We start from the raw sequence: 12,470 nt of genomic DNA, 5'->3' as shown, positions 1-12,470 counted from the left end.
AGGACAATAAATTATAAGTACTGTAAAATAACAAAATATATTATTAATATAATGATCTCATAATGAAATTTTGAATGAAAAATTGAATGAAAAATTAAAATTGATTTATTAATGATCAAATAGTTATGTCAAAAAATCAGCCGCATCAACCCCAAACTAATTCCAATATCATTTGTGCGCCACTGCATAGTGCATGTCACTAGTATACTAAAACATCCAACCCTAACTTAACTTAACTCCACGTTGGCTCCCTAGTTCCATAATGTTAATCATTATTAACCAAGTATTCTTTTTCTTTTATTCAGTGGCGTCATTTGGTGGGAGCAGGGTGGGCATTCCCCCCTTGTCATTAGCAGGCCGCTGTCAGGCCGGGTATGGGCTAGTTTTGGGCCTCTATATAGTAGCTAACAGGTAATATATTTAAGTAACCTCTATATATATGTATTAATTATTTAGTTACCTATTGTTATCCCTCAAAAAAATGGGTTATTTACCTGTATGCTTATGATATTAACCTTTGATACTAACTAGTAAGTATACAACTATGTATAAGGAGGGTATTTGTATTGAGATAAAAGTGCAATATTGTAATGTAATGTAATGTAAATGTTAGCGAGCTTTTTTTTTTAGTTTTATTTTGGGCCGGTCAAAAATTTTGGCCCCCCCTCTCAAAAACTGAAATGACACCACTGCTTTTACTAATCAATTATCATTTATGATCATTATATATTTAAAACTTGGTAGCTGGAACTTTAAAGACTTACCTAACCTGCAATATATTGATATTATATAATAAATTGTCTATATGACTGTATAATATGTAAATAATTTTATGTATAGTACAAATGTACAATTAATTGTTCTACCGCCCAGTGGCGTCACGAATATAGTATCCATGAGGGCAGATATTTAAGCAACTTAACCACCCACCCATATATACGCATAACATTAAAAATCGCCTACATTATGTATAATATTATTATAATATGTTTTATAATATTATATAACTTTCAATAATTATTAATACCCTATATACATAGTAAGTGTCTATTCAAAAATAGACCCCCTAGTCAAGACGTTGTTAGCTAGGCAGAAAAAATATTTTTTTTTCTCTATGGTTAATATTCAATATTCCCACGACTAATATCTGTTACTATTTATATATTATATTAATAGTATTATATATTTATTTTAATTTTATCATTTATATATTGACAGTTTTTTCTTTTCTTCTCGATTGAGTTTATCTTATCGTTTCTAGAACCTTGCTTACATCACTCCTCTCCACGACTAATAAGGCATAATCTATATAATATCTATAGTGCCCCACTTTACAGCTTACACTGTACACCCAGACACCCTACCTACATGTGAATCGTTCAACTTCGGCCCAATTTATTATTTTAATCTAATTTTACCATTTCTAGTACTTAGCTAATTTTTACGAGTATGAATATATGATATTAATCGAAGAATTTTTTTTAATAAAGATTAAAAGTCATAGAATATTTATTGGCATCGCGTTTTTTTAAAAAAAAGCCCCCATAATTAAAATCTCAAATTACGATTACCAGACCAACAAAGATGTTGAAAGAATGCATTATATTGTACATATAAATATATTATAAATGTATATTCTTCCAATCATTCTATAGTAAGATAACATAAATATAGCTGCAGTCTGAAAAAATATAGGTTCCTAATAGCACAGAACAATAATAGAGAACTTCCTACCCGTCAAGTGCGTTGACCCGTACTACTACATAATTACATAATTACATAATTACATAATTACATAATTACTAGTTAGACATTTTCAGTTTTAGAAAATATTTCTAATGATAATAGTAAATTTGTTACATTCCTCCAATTTTTAATTGGGATTATACGGAGAAAATTTAACAACCACCAAATTCGTGGCAAAATGTTATAAGAAAAATGGTAACATTTTGAAATTATTTTTATGCCGTGACTCATATTTTCTGTCTCTACTCACTCCTCTCAGTTCATCTTCAAACTAAGTCACTACCTATTGATTATATTATACAACTTTGGTCAATGATTTGGGATTTGGCCATTTGGGCGACTAAAGCCTTACTTTTATAATATTGAATAAGCTTAAAACAAAATGTAGTTAATGTGGGGGGCTATGGACATTTTTGGGTGGCTTATCCCCTAAAGACCCCCCCCCTATTTGCGGTAAAGCACGATTGAGCGCAACAAAATTGAGCATAGAATATTTTATACGATGTTGCCACATTCACGTGGCCGAAATTTTGTAATTTATTATTTTCGCGTATTATTACACCACTTATTATGATACCAGACCCGAGCCGTAACTTGTGAGCTGAGCCCAGCTTATCGACAATATTATCGATTAATAAATTAGTTCCGGAGCAATAAAATTCCAACGTTTTAAACATTTAAAAACATAAGATACCTAATAAATTAAGATACAATTCCAAAATTGTCATAGAAATAATAACAGCGTTCAATCACATTTTTTTAAATTCATACTATATTTTGATTTTATTATTATTATTATTATTATTATCAAACAGATTTATGAAATCATGTTATTTTTTTGATATGTTATATATTTTGAATTATTATAATTATTTAAATAAATATTTTTGTATAATATAGCTTAAAATGAAAAAGTATTTTATTCTCAATCGTGTAGGTTTTCTTTTGTATTCCGATTTCCTTTGATACGCCAACAATTTGTCACCAATTCTCAGCCCCTATTTATTACAAACATGAAACGTAACGATGAAGAAATTGAATATTTGTATAAAATATGCAAGGATTTTACTAAAAATTTTAATGATTTTTAACTAAATGAACCCAAGGAAAACATCCAGGAATATTTTGAAAATAAACGGGTTTTAAAATTCATATTTTTATAATTTTAAATTAAACAAAATTGTGAATATCTACAGTTCCCAAATCCCAGTTATAGGAACTTGATTTAGAATTTAGAAATAGTAATCAACAAACTGTTTGATGCTTTCCATTTATGTATTTTAAAATTTGTGTCAAAATGCGAATTTCGAACATCTTGGGTTCCTCAAGGTATAATGGTGAATTAAAAGATATCCTTATACAAAAAAAGAAAGCACATGCTGAATACAATTTGAACCCTAATGTTTCCAGTGTTTGGAAGGAACGGATTCCTGGAACGAATTCCTTTTTAAAAACCAGCACGATGAACGAATTTCTTTTTATAAAAAAAGAACGAGAAAATGAACTAGTTCTTTTTTTCAAGGAAAAATAACAAAATTGTCCGTTCCTTTCTAGTTCCAATAATTTATACAGATAAGTATGTAAATAATTGAAATTAAGATGGATTTTTTTAAAGTGTATAATGTATATTGTTAATTAGTATCGACGTTAAGGACAATCGATATACGTTGGCCAACAATTTAATTTTGAAGAAAACCTCAAAATAGAATTATAAAATATGTACCTACTTGTATACCTATTATACTTAGAATTAAAAATTAAAGAAGTATGCATATGAAAAAAAAAAACATTAATGATTAAGTAAGAATTTTTATTTTATTTGGAACTAAAAAAGGAACTCGTTCATTTTCCAAAGGAACGACAAATGAACGAATTCTTTTATTTTTTAAGGAACAGGGAACGGAACGAATTCCTTTTTTTAAAAAAAAGAACGAGGAACGGAGCGAATTCCTTTTTATAAGGAACTTGCCAAACACTGAATGTTTCCAACTATATACTCTGTTTCAAAAGAAAACATACCGGTTGTGACGGGCGTCCTCCACCAATTTCCCATTGTTAGCGTGATCACGTGGTTCTCGACGCACCAACCGAATCATTCGACATGCGCGAAAGCGGTATGTTCTCTTTTGAAAAGGAGTAGGTATACAACGAATTGTCTTAACTTCGAGCTCGGTTTAAGTTTGTGTTTAAAAAATGTAATCATGTTTAATATTATATTTGTACGTATTTCTTTGTATGGAGGGGTGGTCTAAAATACAGGTATATTGTAATTTTAGTCAATACTAGACTTAAGTGTAAACTGGGCCCAATTAAAATTATAAGGTACATTTATTATGAAACTTTATTGTTGAACAACGACGATTCATCATCACTCTTTAATTTGGCTTCAAGGGATAGACACCTTCGTAAAATTGTACCATTCCTGTTGTCTACCAAGTGGCAAGTGCACCCCGAACGTTTTAACATTTTAATGACTTTTTTACTATTTAGCTTTAACCAATCTTTATATGTAGTATCATAAACATACAGACATACTAGTGCACTAGTAGGTGTATGTCTGTATGTGTGTTTAGTGCACTAGTATGTCTGTATGTTTATGTTCACTTACAGACTATAGTAGCATATAAGCGGTTTTAAGAAATTCTATTTCATAATGCGATTAAAACGTACACTAACATGATTTAAAAGGTGTTCAATGAATGAATGAATGAATCACTGAAAATGAACCATCTTCCAAAACATAAAGATTACGGCTCTTTTTTAATAGGTATATCCACAGATATAAAATCTGTGAGTATATCAAATAACTGATCTTTTAACTTTGTAATTGTTTCATTTTGAGTTTGGATTATTTTCAATAATTATTTCTTTAGTGATTACTGAATACTGATTAATTTCTTCTTAGCCTCCAACTAAAGGTGCTTCCTGCAGGTTCTCAATTTAATCGTTTGTTGAAAGGTTATTTTTTTGTTAGGTACTTACTACTTATACCTTTTTGGGTGTTGTATAAGAATTTCCGTTTTACCTTATTTTTTTCCCCCGACTCTTTAGAAAACTACTGAGAATTTTCTATTTTAACTTGTTAAAAGTATCAGTTCAACTAATTTTCCTACCAAAAAATATATTGAAGTTGAAAATCGAAGCATTATTTCGGCTACTTATACAGTGAACATTTCCACAAAAAAAATTAATAACACACATACAAAATCAATAAATTAATCGCTCCGCTAAGAATCTAAAAAATGTTATATTATTTTATATTTGTATTTTGCACGTTTTTGTGATATACTGATATACATTTTATCTGCAGTTAATAATAATAATATTTGTAAATAAATCAAACATTTAAAATTGGTAGAGCTTTTTGCTGTGTAGTTTATATCGTAGTATCGTACTTTCGTACCACAGTGCTATACATGTTTTTTTTTTATAATTCTTGCTAATGTCCATCTATAATATATTATATAGATCAGGGATGGGCAACTCAAAGTAACTAGCGGGCCACTTTTAAGTACTTTAAAATTTAGCGGGCCGCAGTGCATAGGAGAAAGCAAAAAAGGTCCTTCAAAATTTATTTTTTATGCTTTTTATCGGACATTTTTAAAATAATTACTACAAAACACGAAAATAATAGTATAATAAAATTATATGAAGTAATTTGAAAATGTAGCGCGGGCCAGATAAAAAAGGTACTTGGGCCGCATATGGCCCGCGGGCCGCCAGTTGCCTATCCCTGATCCCATGATCATGAATGGTGACGATCTTAATCTCTTTTCTATGGCTGCAGCTGTGGTAATCTGTAATCTGTAGTATCAGCATTGTTTTAAGCTATATAGTAGCAGCGACTAGAGAGCTTATAATTTAAAATAAATAAATAAAATAATTTTAATTTTAATATTAAAGTTTGCAACACTATGCCGGAACAAACCTATTATACTATAATATAATATAGCTATTATCTATGGTTTTGACTTGCGTAGTTGCGTGTTCGACTCATAGACATATAAATATGTATATGTATTATTAATATGTCTATGGTTCGACTGTTCGAGTTGTTTATATTCGAGTTAGCATAGTTGCAACTAATATATGCATGCATAAGTTGATAATGAAGACGTAGTTTTGATAATATTATCACTGTTGTATGTTATTAATATTATTATATCTAATTCGATGACGTGATTCAATGATTGTGATTTACTATTGTGTTTTCTTGAATAATTCACAAAATAAATAATATTAATTTTTTACGGCAGTGTATAGGCACCCGTAGTCCGTACTCGGTGCACATAACAACAAAACATTTTTTTTATTTTCATATTTTTACATTACATTATAACTAATAATAATAGCATGTAATAATATCGGTGTTTATTAATTTTGTATTTTTTGCACCTCAATATATTTTTTTGGTAAACGGGTTACCTATATTTAGTAGAAAAGAAAAAATATGATGGATTCCCAAGATGCTAATCGTCCCGAACTACTAGAGGAAGTAAGACTATTTCGCAACGCTCGTGAACGGGAAAAGTATGATAATATGGCTGACTTCTATGCACTAGTCAACACATTACAGCATTTGGAAAAAGCATATATACGTGATTGTGTTACGCCCAAAGAGTATACTGCCGCCTGCTCAAAACTGCTCGTTCAGTGCAAAGCTTCTTTTAAACAAATACAGGGTGATGATTTTCCATCGGTTGAGTCATTTGTAAAAAAATACAAATTAGACTGTCCAGCAGCAATAGAGCGTATTAAAGAAGATCGGCCAATTACAATTAAAGATGATAAAGGCAATACCAGTAAATGCATTGCGGATATTGTGTCTTTATTTATAACCATTATGGATAAGCTTAGGTTTGTATCAGAATATAATAACATATTATCTTAATATTTAAATGTTTCGTCTGTTGATAAGTAGGTAATTTATTTAAAAACAAAATTATTAAAATTAGATAGGTCGTCGGTAATACATTTAAAAAATATCTCAATGAGGTATTGGTTTTTGAATTGAAAATAATTTAGGAACACCGTTTTTGTTTGTATTTTTAACCACTTAGTAGTTAGTATGTACGGTATAGTTAGGGAAGGTTGTATACTTTATTGCAGTAAATTTTTTATAGTGGTTAAAAATAAATTATAGCCAATCTGCCTTTCTTAAACAGTTGGAAAAGAACTGTTGTTTATACCTGAATACTTATATTAAAATTGTTGACACCCTACTAATAATCTCTGCATACACTTATGCAACATAAATTAGTATATTGTACATAATATATAGTACTTTAATTATTTTTTTTGGCTTGATTGTTTTGAACATGTAATTCATGGTTTCTATTGCCCACATATAATTTTTACCCATTCTATACAGAGTGGGTAATTTTAATACATATATATGTATTTGCTAAAAGTTAAATGTTTCTCATTATTTTGATTACAATTTCTAATAGTGCCTGCCTGTTAAAAAACATTAGTCAAATTATTGTATAACGTTTCATAGACAACCGCTCTCACATATCTATTTCTAGTGTTCTATTATTTTATAATATTATGTAATATGTAAATTAAAAATTAATACATTAAAAAAATTACAGATTGGATATTAAAGCAATGGATGAACTTCAACCTGACCTTCGGGATTTAATGGATACCATGAACAGGCTTAGCATGTTGCCAGCTGATTTTGAAGGAAAACAAAAAGTATCTGACTGGCTAAGTTCTCTATCATCTATGAACGCATCAGATGAATTAAATGAAACTCAAGTGAGACAATTGATTTTTGATCTCGAATCATCTTACAATGCATTCAACAAGTTGCTTCATCAGTCATCTTAGGCAAATTTATTAGTAAATATTTTAAGTTATAACCAAATACACGAATAACATCAGAATATTTGAATAATCTTTATTTATAAGAATACAAATGATAATAAATTGATTATAATTATATACGACATTAGAAAAAGATGCATTTATTAATAATAATAGTAGTAAAATGCTTGTTGAAAAAAAGAAAATCACCACTTGATTGATTGTTCAGTAACAATAAAAAATATATGGTACCTATACATAAATTCCATTGTATATTACTGATCATTGGGTTGAGACTCTTCATTTTGTTCAGCTTCTGAAACTGAGGGAGGAGGAGGAGAGTCTACAGCTCCATCATCTTGATCATGACCATCATATACCACTCGAATGTCTGGATCTATGGCCACAGCACCCATAGGATTACCTCTAGCATCTAATTCCAAAACAGGATCAGCAGTCGCTTCTGCTAAGTTAGTCACAGACTTTGACTTTAAGCACTGAATAATAAAATATATACATTTTTATAATAGATTGAATTAATTAATTAGTAATTAACAAATGGAATTAATGGGTTAATATCTCAATATTTTAATATTATATTATGATATTAAAATAAAATATTAATATACCTACAATAAGAAATTTAATTCCTCTTTAATTCGGTAAAAAGTTACTTAAGTTTATCCATTGGAATAAAAATAGGAGCAATATTTTTTAATATATAGATTATTGATGATAGACAAAAATTTACTTGGAAATCTACATGACGACTCTTAGCTTCTTCTTTTTCCCATGACATATGGATAAAAGGTCTTTGGACATAATTATAAATCACATCTTTACGACCACCAGCTCTTTTTTTGACTTTTTCTTTATAAGTTGGGTAACCTTCAATGCCTAGACGAATCTTTTTAAGACCACGTTCTTTCATTACTTGTTTGGCAACATCTCTATTTTCAATGTATTTGAAGAATCTATATAAAGCAGTGCTATTTACAGCTGAAATAAAAATTTATAAATTTGAATGTTATAGTAAAAAGTGGGAAATTAGGTAACAGTTAGACTATTCAGTAGGAGTCAAGTGTACCTCATCATTGAGTAGGTCACTGATCACTGTAATGGACTTGTTGAATTTGAATTCAATAATAAATTATTGGATACGAAAACAATTTTGTGTGAAGTTTCTGTCAACCCATATTACTAAGTAAATTTTATCATATATTTATCATTTATGTAGCTATTATAGTGATTTATTTTACCATTATTAATATGGTATGAATTATATAATAGTTTTATAATTAAGCGATTGCTATCTAAACATTTTGATTTTGTCGTAGCTATAGTAAAGTACTAAAGTATAACAATTAACATAAATATTTCAAGTCCTCGTTAATAGTTTTTAATTATAACAAACTTAAGTTAGGAACCTTACTTTGACCAAACCTAAACATTTTAATCAACACTAAAAAAAAAAACTAAAAAATTTAAAGTACAAACTATTTTGGAAATTTTGGTGATATCGATAAATTTTGTAAAATTTTTAATTTAAACGTAAAAATATTATGGATATTTATATTCAATATTTTTTAATTGGTATTCGAACAATTTATGAGGAACTTTATATTAAAATGTCAACTTATTTAACCAAAAACATAAACAATTTTCTACATTGTATCAACAAATTAAACTACCTAAATAGTATAAAAAGAACCAAAATATTTTTAAAATTATGTTTGTATAGACTAGAATATTTGGGGAAAATATCCGGTCTCAGAGTTACAACAAAACTGCAATATAAATTTTCTTGAAAACTGTTATTTCATGGTATTTCAAGTATTCCTGTTTTTTCAGTTATCTTGAAAAGTACCGGGAATTGGGAATTTTTCATTTTTGCTTTACAAAGCACTGGATTTTCCTACCAGAAAAGATTTTCAAGTCGAAAGTCAAAGCATATTTTCTACTATAAACGTGTCTATAGACATACCAAAAAAATTCATGATTAATACATTCATCACGCTTAACTTAGCTCAGAACCTAAAAATTGTTCAAGCTTAACACTAAATCTATAGTACAGACATACAGTTTAGACTTTTAAAGTATTATATTAGTTTATAAATATAATAATTAAAAACTAATTTTATTTGAACATGTCTTGTTATTACTTATTAGCATGTTATGACTGATTTTAGTACAAAATCATTTTAAGTTTGAAATATTTTCTATATGAATTTAATGTATTGGTTTTTACTTTGTGAATATTCTTCTCCCATTTGAGGTGGATATTCTTCATCCCAATCTACTATATCGTCATCAAGTAAGACAACTACATGACATTCACGATCTCCTCGTTGAGCAGAATTAACCATTAAAGGTAATATTAGATCTTCTAAAAATACTTCAAACTGACAACGAGCTCCTTCATTTGACAGCTCATGTAATAATCCTCCTACAATAACCAAATTTTAGTTTCTACAATTTTCTTAAATACATTACTTACTTAAATTTTGACATTTGACTGTTTTAGCGTCAAATGGTATTAACAAATAATCACAAGCTTCTCGTAGCTCTTGTACAGAAATTGAAGATGGGCAGCGCATTACATTACCCTTATAATACTCCAAAATACACCTAAATACATTTGCAGAGACACCTTCTGCTACCACATATTCCCCACGTTCATTCTTATTTGTATATTCGTTAGAACTAAACATTCTGTCAAAAAGTAAATTATTAAAACATATTTTACAACATACATTTATTGTTCATTGGTTATTACCTTCCAAGCATTGTATTTGAATGGGCAATGAATATAGCAGGATCAACAATAAATCTAGTGTTATCTACAATAAGAGTAACTCTTTCCTCTTTACTAGCAATATTGTTATTTCTAGAGCTAGTTAAATGGCCTGAACCTGAAGTACTTGGATAGGACGAACCTGAAGTAGTTGTGTTTTGATTCATCAGACTTTTCATAGAATTCATTGAGCAAGAAAATCTGGGCATTGCTTTTCTATTAGAAATAATTTATACATCAAATATATGTTTTATAACATTTGATTAAAGTCATTAAAGAATAATAAATAATTATTTATACAAAGGACACATAGGATTGAATAAAGAAGTTTTAAGATTATATTAAATTCAGTTTTAGTAAATAGTTGTAAAAAAAACCGGTAAAGGTACTGAAAACAAGTGATTACAGTAGAATCCGCTTAAAGGGGACACCTGCTTAATGGGGACATTAATGACAGTCCCGAATAAATTTATTGTATGTGAAATTCTTCGGTTAATCGGGACAGTCGGGATAATGGGGACAAATAGGTCACCCACCACCCGATGTGTCCCAATTAAGCGGATTTGACTGTATATGTTACCAGTAATTTAATTAAATATAATTTATGATATAAACAATAAGCAAGTTATTTACGACCCTAACCTATTACCTAAACCCAATCAATTTAATGAACAGTTTTAATTAAAATTACTGTTTTTTTTTATTAACGGGGGTTAAGGTAAAAACCTTTAATATTCATATATTATATAATATAAATGTTGATATTTTTTTTTTTTTTAGTTATTTTTAGATTATTTTCATCAATATTGCAGATTTTAATCTTTGACAAAATTAAGTATATACAGTGAAACCTCTGATGAGAATTAGATTTATTTATTTTGGTTTTTTAGTAATTATTTAATTTTATATTAATTTCCTCAAGATACGTATTACTCATAATTTGTAATGAAAAATCATGGTTAATGAAAACCAACTGAAAAACAACTAAAAATTATATAATATTGACATTGTAAACCAGTACTAGATGATCAAAACAAATACCTAACCAATAGTTTTAATATAAAATTTGAAATACCTTTAGAGCAACCAATCTTGTAAAAGACATTTTTTAAAAGTATTCAAGTACAGATACGGATACTAATTTTCTTACACTAATTTACTTAAAAAAAGTATTACAAAATTAGTTTGATTTTAACCTCGGATTTGAGAAAATATTTAATATACTTTGTAGAAGTAAATTTTTCAAAAGTATTTAAAATTTGTATTTGGGTACTTAAAATGTATTGAAATACTTTTACTCGAGTACTTTACAATACTGAGAGCAACAGTTATCAATTATCCTTATATCAAAATATAACAACAAGTGGTTACTGGTTTTCTAAAATTCGAGTACCTCATTTTTTGGAAGCGTTTTTAAGCCTTGATTAAAACTAAAAAATTATATTTTGTGGATAGCAGTGAATTATGAAGGTTTTTTTTTTCAATTAGAATAAATTATTAAAGTAGGTCTGATGAATTTTTAAAACACAAAACATATTATAATGTTAAAAAGATAGATAGTTGGTAGTTAATAAAAATAGTACTAGTCTGTTATTGCCCCACCTTAATGCCAATAATACATTTATTTTTGGTTAACTATTACAAATTATAAAGATATCAATCAAATATTAAAACAAAATTTATTATTTAATTTAGGATTGTGGAAAATAAATTAATATTGTATACAGCAGAGGATAAAATTCTGAAGGCAACATGAATTAGTACCGCGCTGCGGCTGGGTGATAACAGACAAGTACCTAAAAACCCACAATACTACATACTAAGTCATAATATATTACATTAGCCTATGATGATAGCTGATACATTTTTGTTATCATAATTTTCCCTGTTAAGGGGGCTACAGCAGATGAAAAAAAAAATGACAGACTAAAAAGCTCGACAAAACTGGAAGTATTTGGTTTGACAGATTTCAATTTTGAAAACAGATTATGATTGATCAACAAGTTTACTAGGGAATGATCGAGGTGATTTGGAATATACATTTTTTTTCAGTTATGATACCCAAGAATAAAAATATTGAAAAAATATGATATTTTTGTATTTATATTATTCATTATGA

At 28.4% G+C, this 12,470-nt stretch overlaps 2 protein-coding genes across 4 annotated transcripts in view; one reads left to right on the top strand and one right to left on the bottom strand.

The window, feature by feature from the left end:
* Positions 1-6,000: 6,000 nt before the first annotated feature.
* LOC100169088 (vacuolar protein sorting-associated protein 28 homolog) lies at positions 6,001-7,634 on the top strand. The gene is given in 2 exon segments (NM_001246095.2): positions 6,001-6,603; positions 7,341-7,634. Coding segments are annotated over 2 exon segments (648 nt in total). The 5' UTR covers positions 6,001-6,196; the 3' UTR covers positions 7,582-7,634.
* Positions 7,632-12,470, bottom strand: part of LOC100160212 (BTB/POZ domain-containing protein 10) — a 6,355-nt gene continuing 1,516 nt past the window's right edge. For all 3 annotated transcript variants that reach the window (XM_001951347.4, XM_008182425.3, XM_016802463.2), the window contains exons 4-8: positions 10,334-10,567; positions 10,055-10,269; positions 9,806-10,003; positions 8,309-8,556; positions 7,632-8,054 (exon numbers count right to left, since the gene is read on the bottom strand). In XM_001951347.4, coding sequence (XP_001951382.1) covers positions 7,833-8,054; positions 8,309-8,556; positions 9,806-10,003; positions 10,055-10,269; positions 10,334-10,567 — 1,117 coding nt within the window. In that variant the 3' untranslated portion in view covers positions 7,632-7,832. The remainder of the gene's footprint in view (positions 8,055-8,308; positions 8,557-9,805; positions 10,004-10,054; positions 10,270-10,333; positions 10,568-12,470) is intronic.

The sequence above is a fragment of the Acyrthosiphon pisum genome, chromosome A2 (assembly GCF_005508785.2).
Source record: "Acyrthosiphon pisum isolate AL4f chromosome A2, pea_aphid_22Mar2018_4r6ur, whole genome shotgun sequence".
NCBI lineage: Eukaryota > Metazoa > Arthropoda > Insecta > Hemiptera > Aphididae > Acyrthosiphon > Acyrthosiphon pisum.
This window is presented reverse-complemented; position numbering and strand designations above follow the sequence as displayed.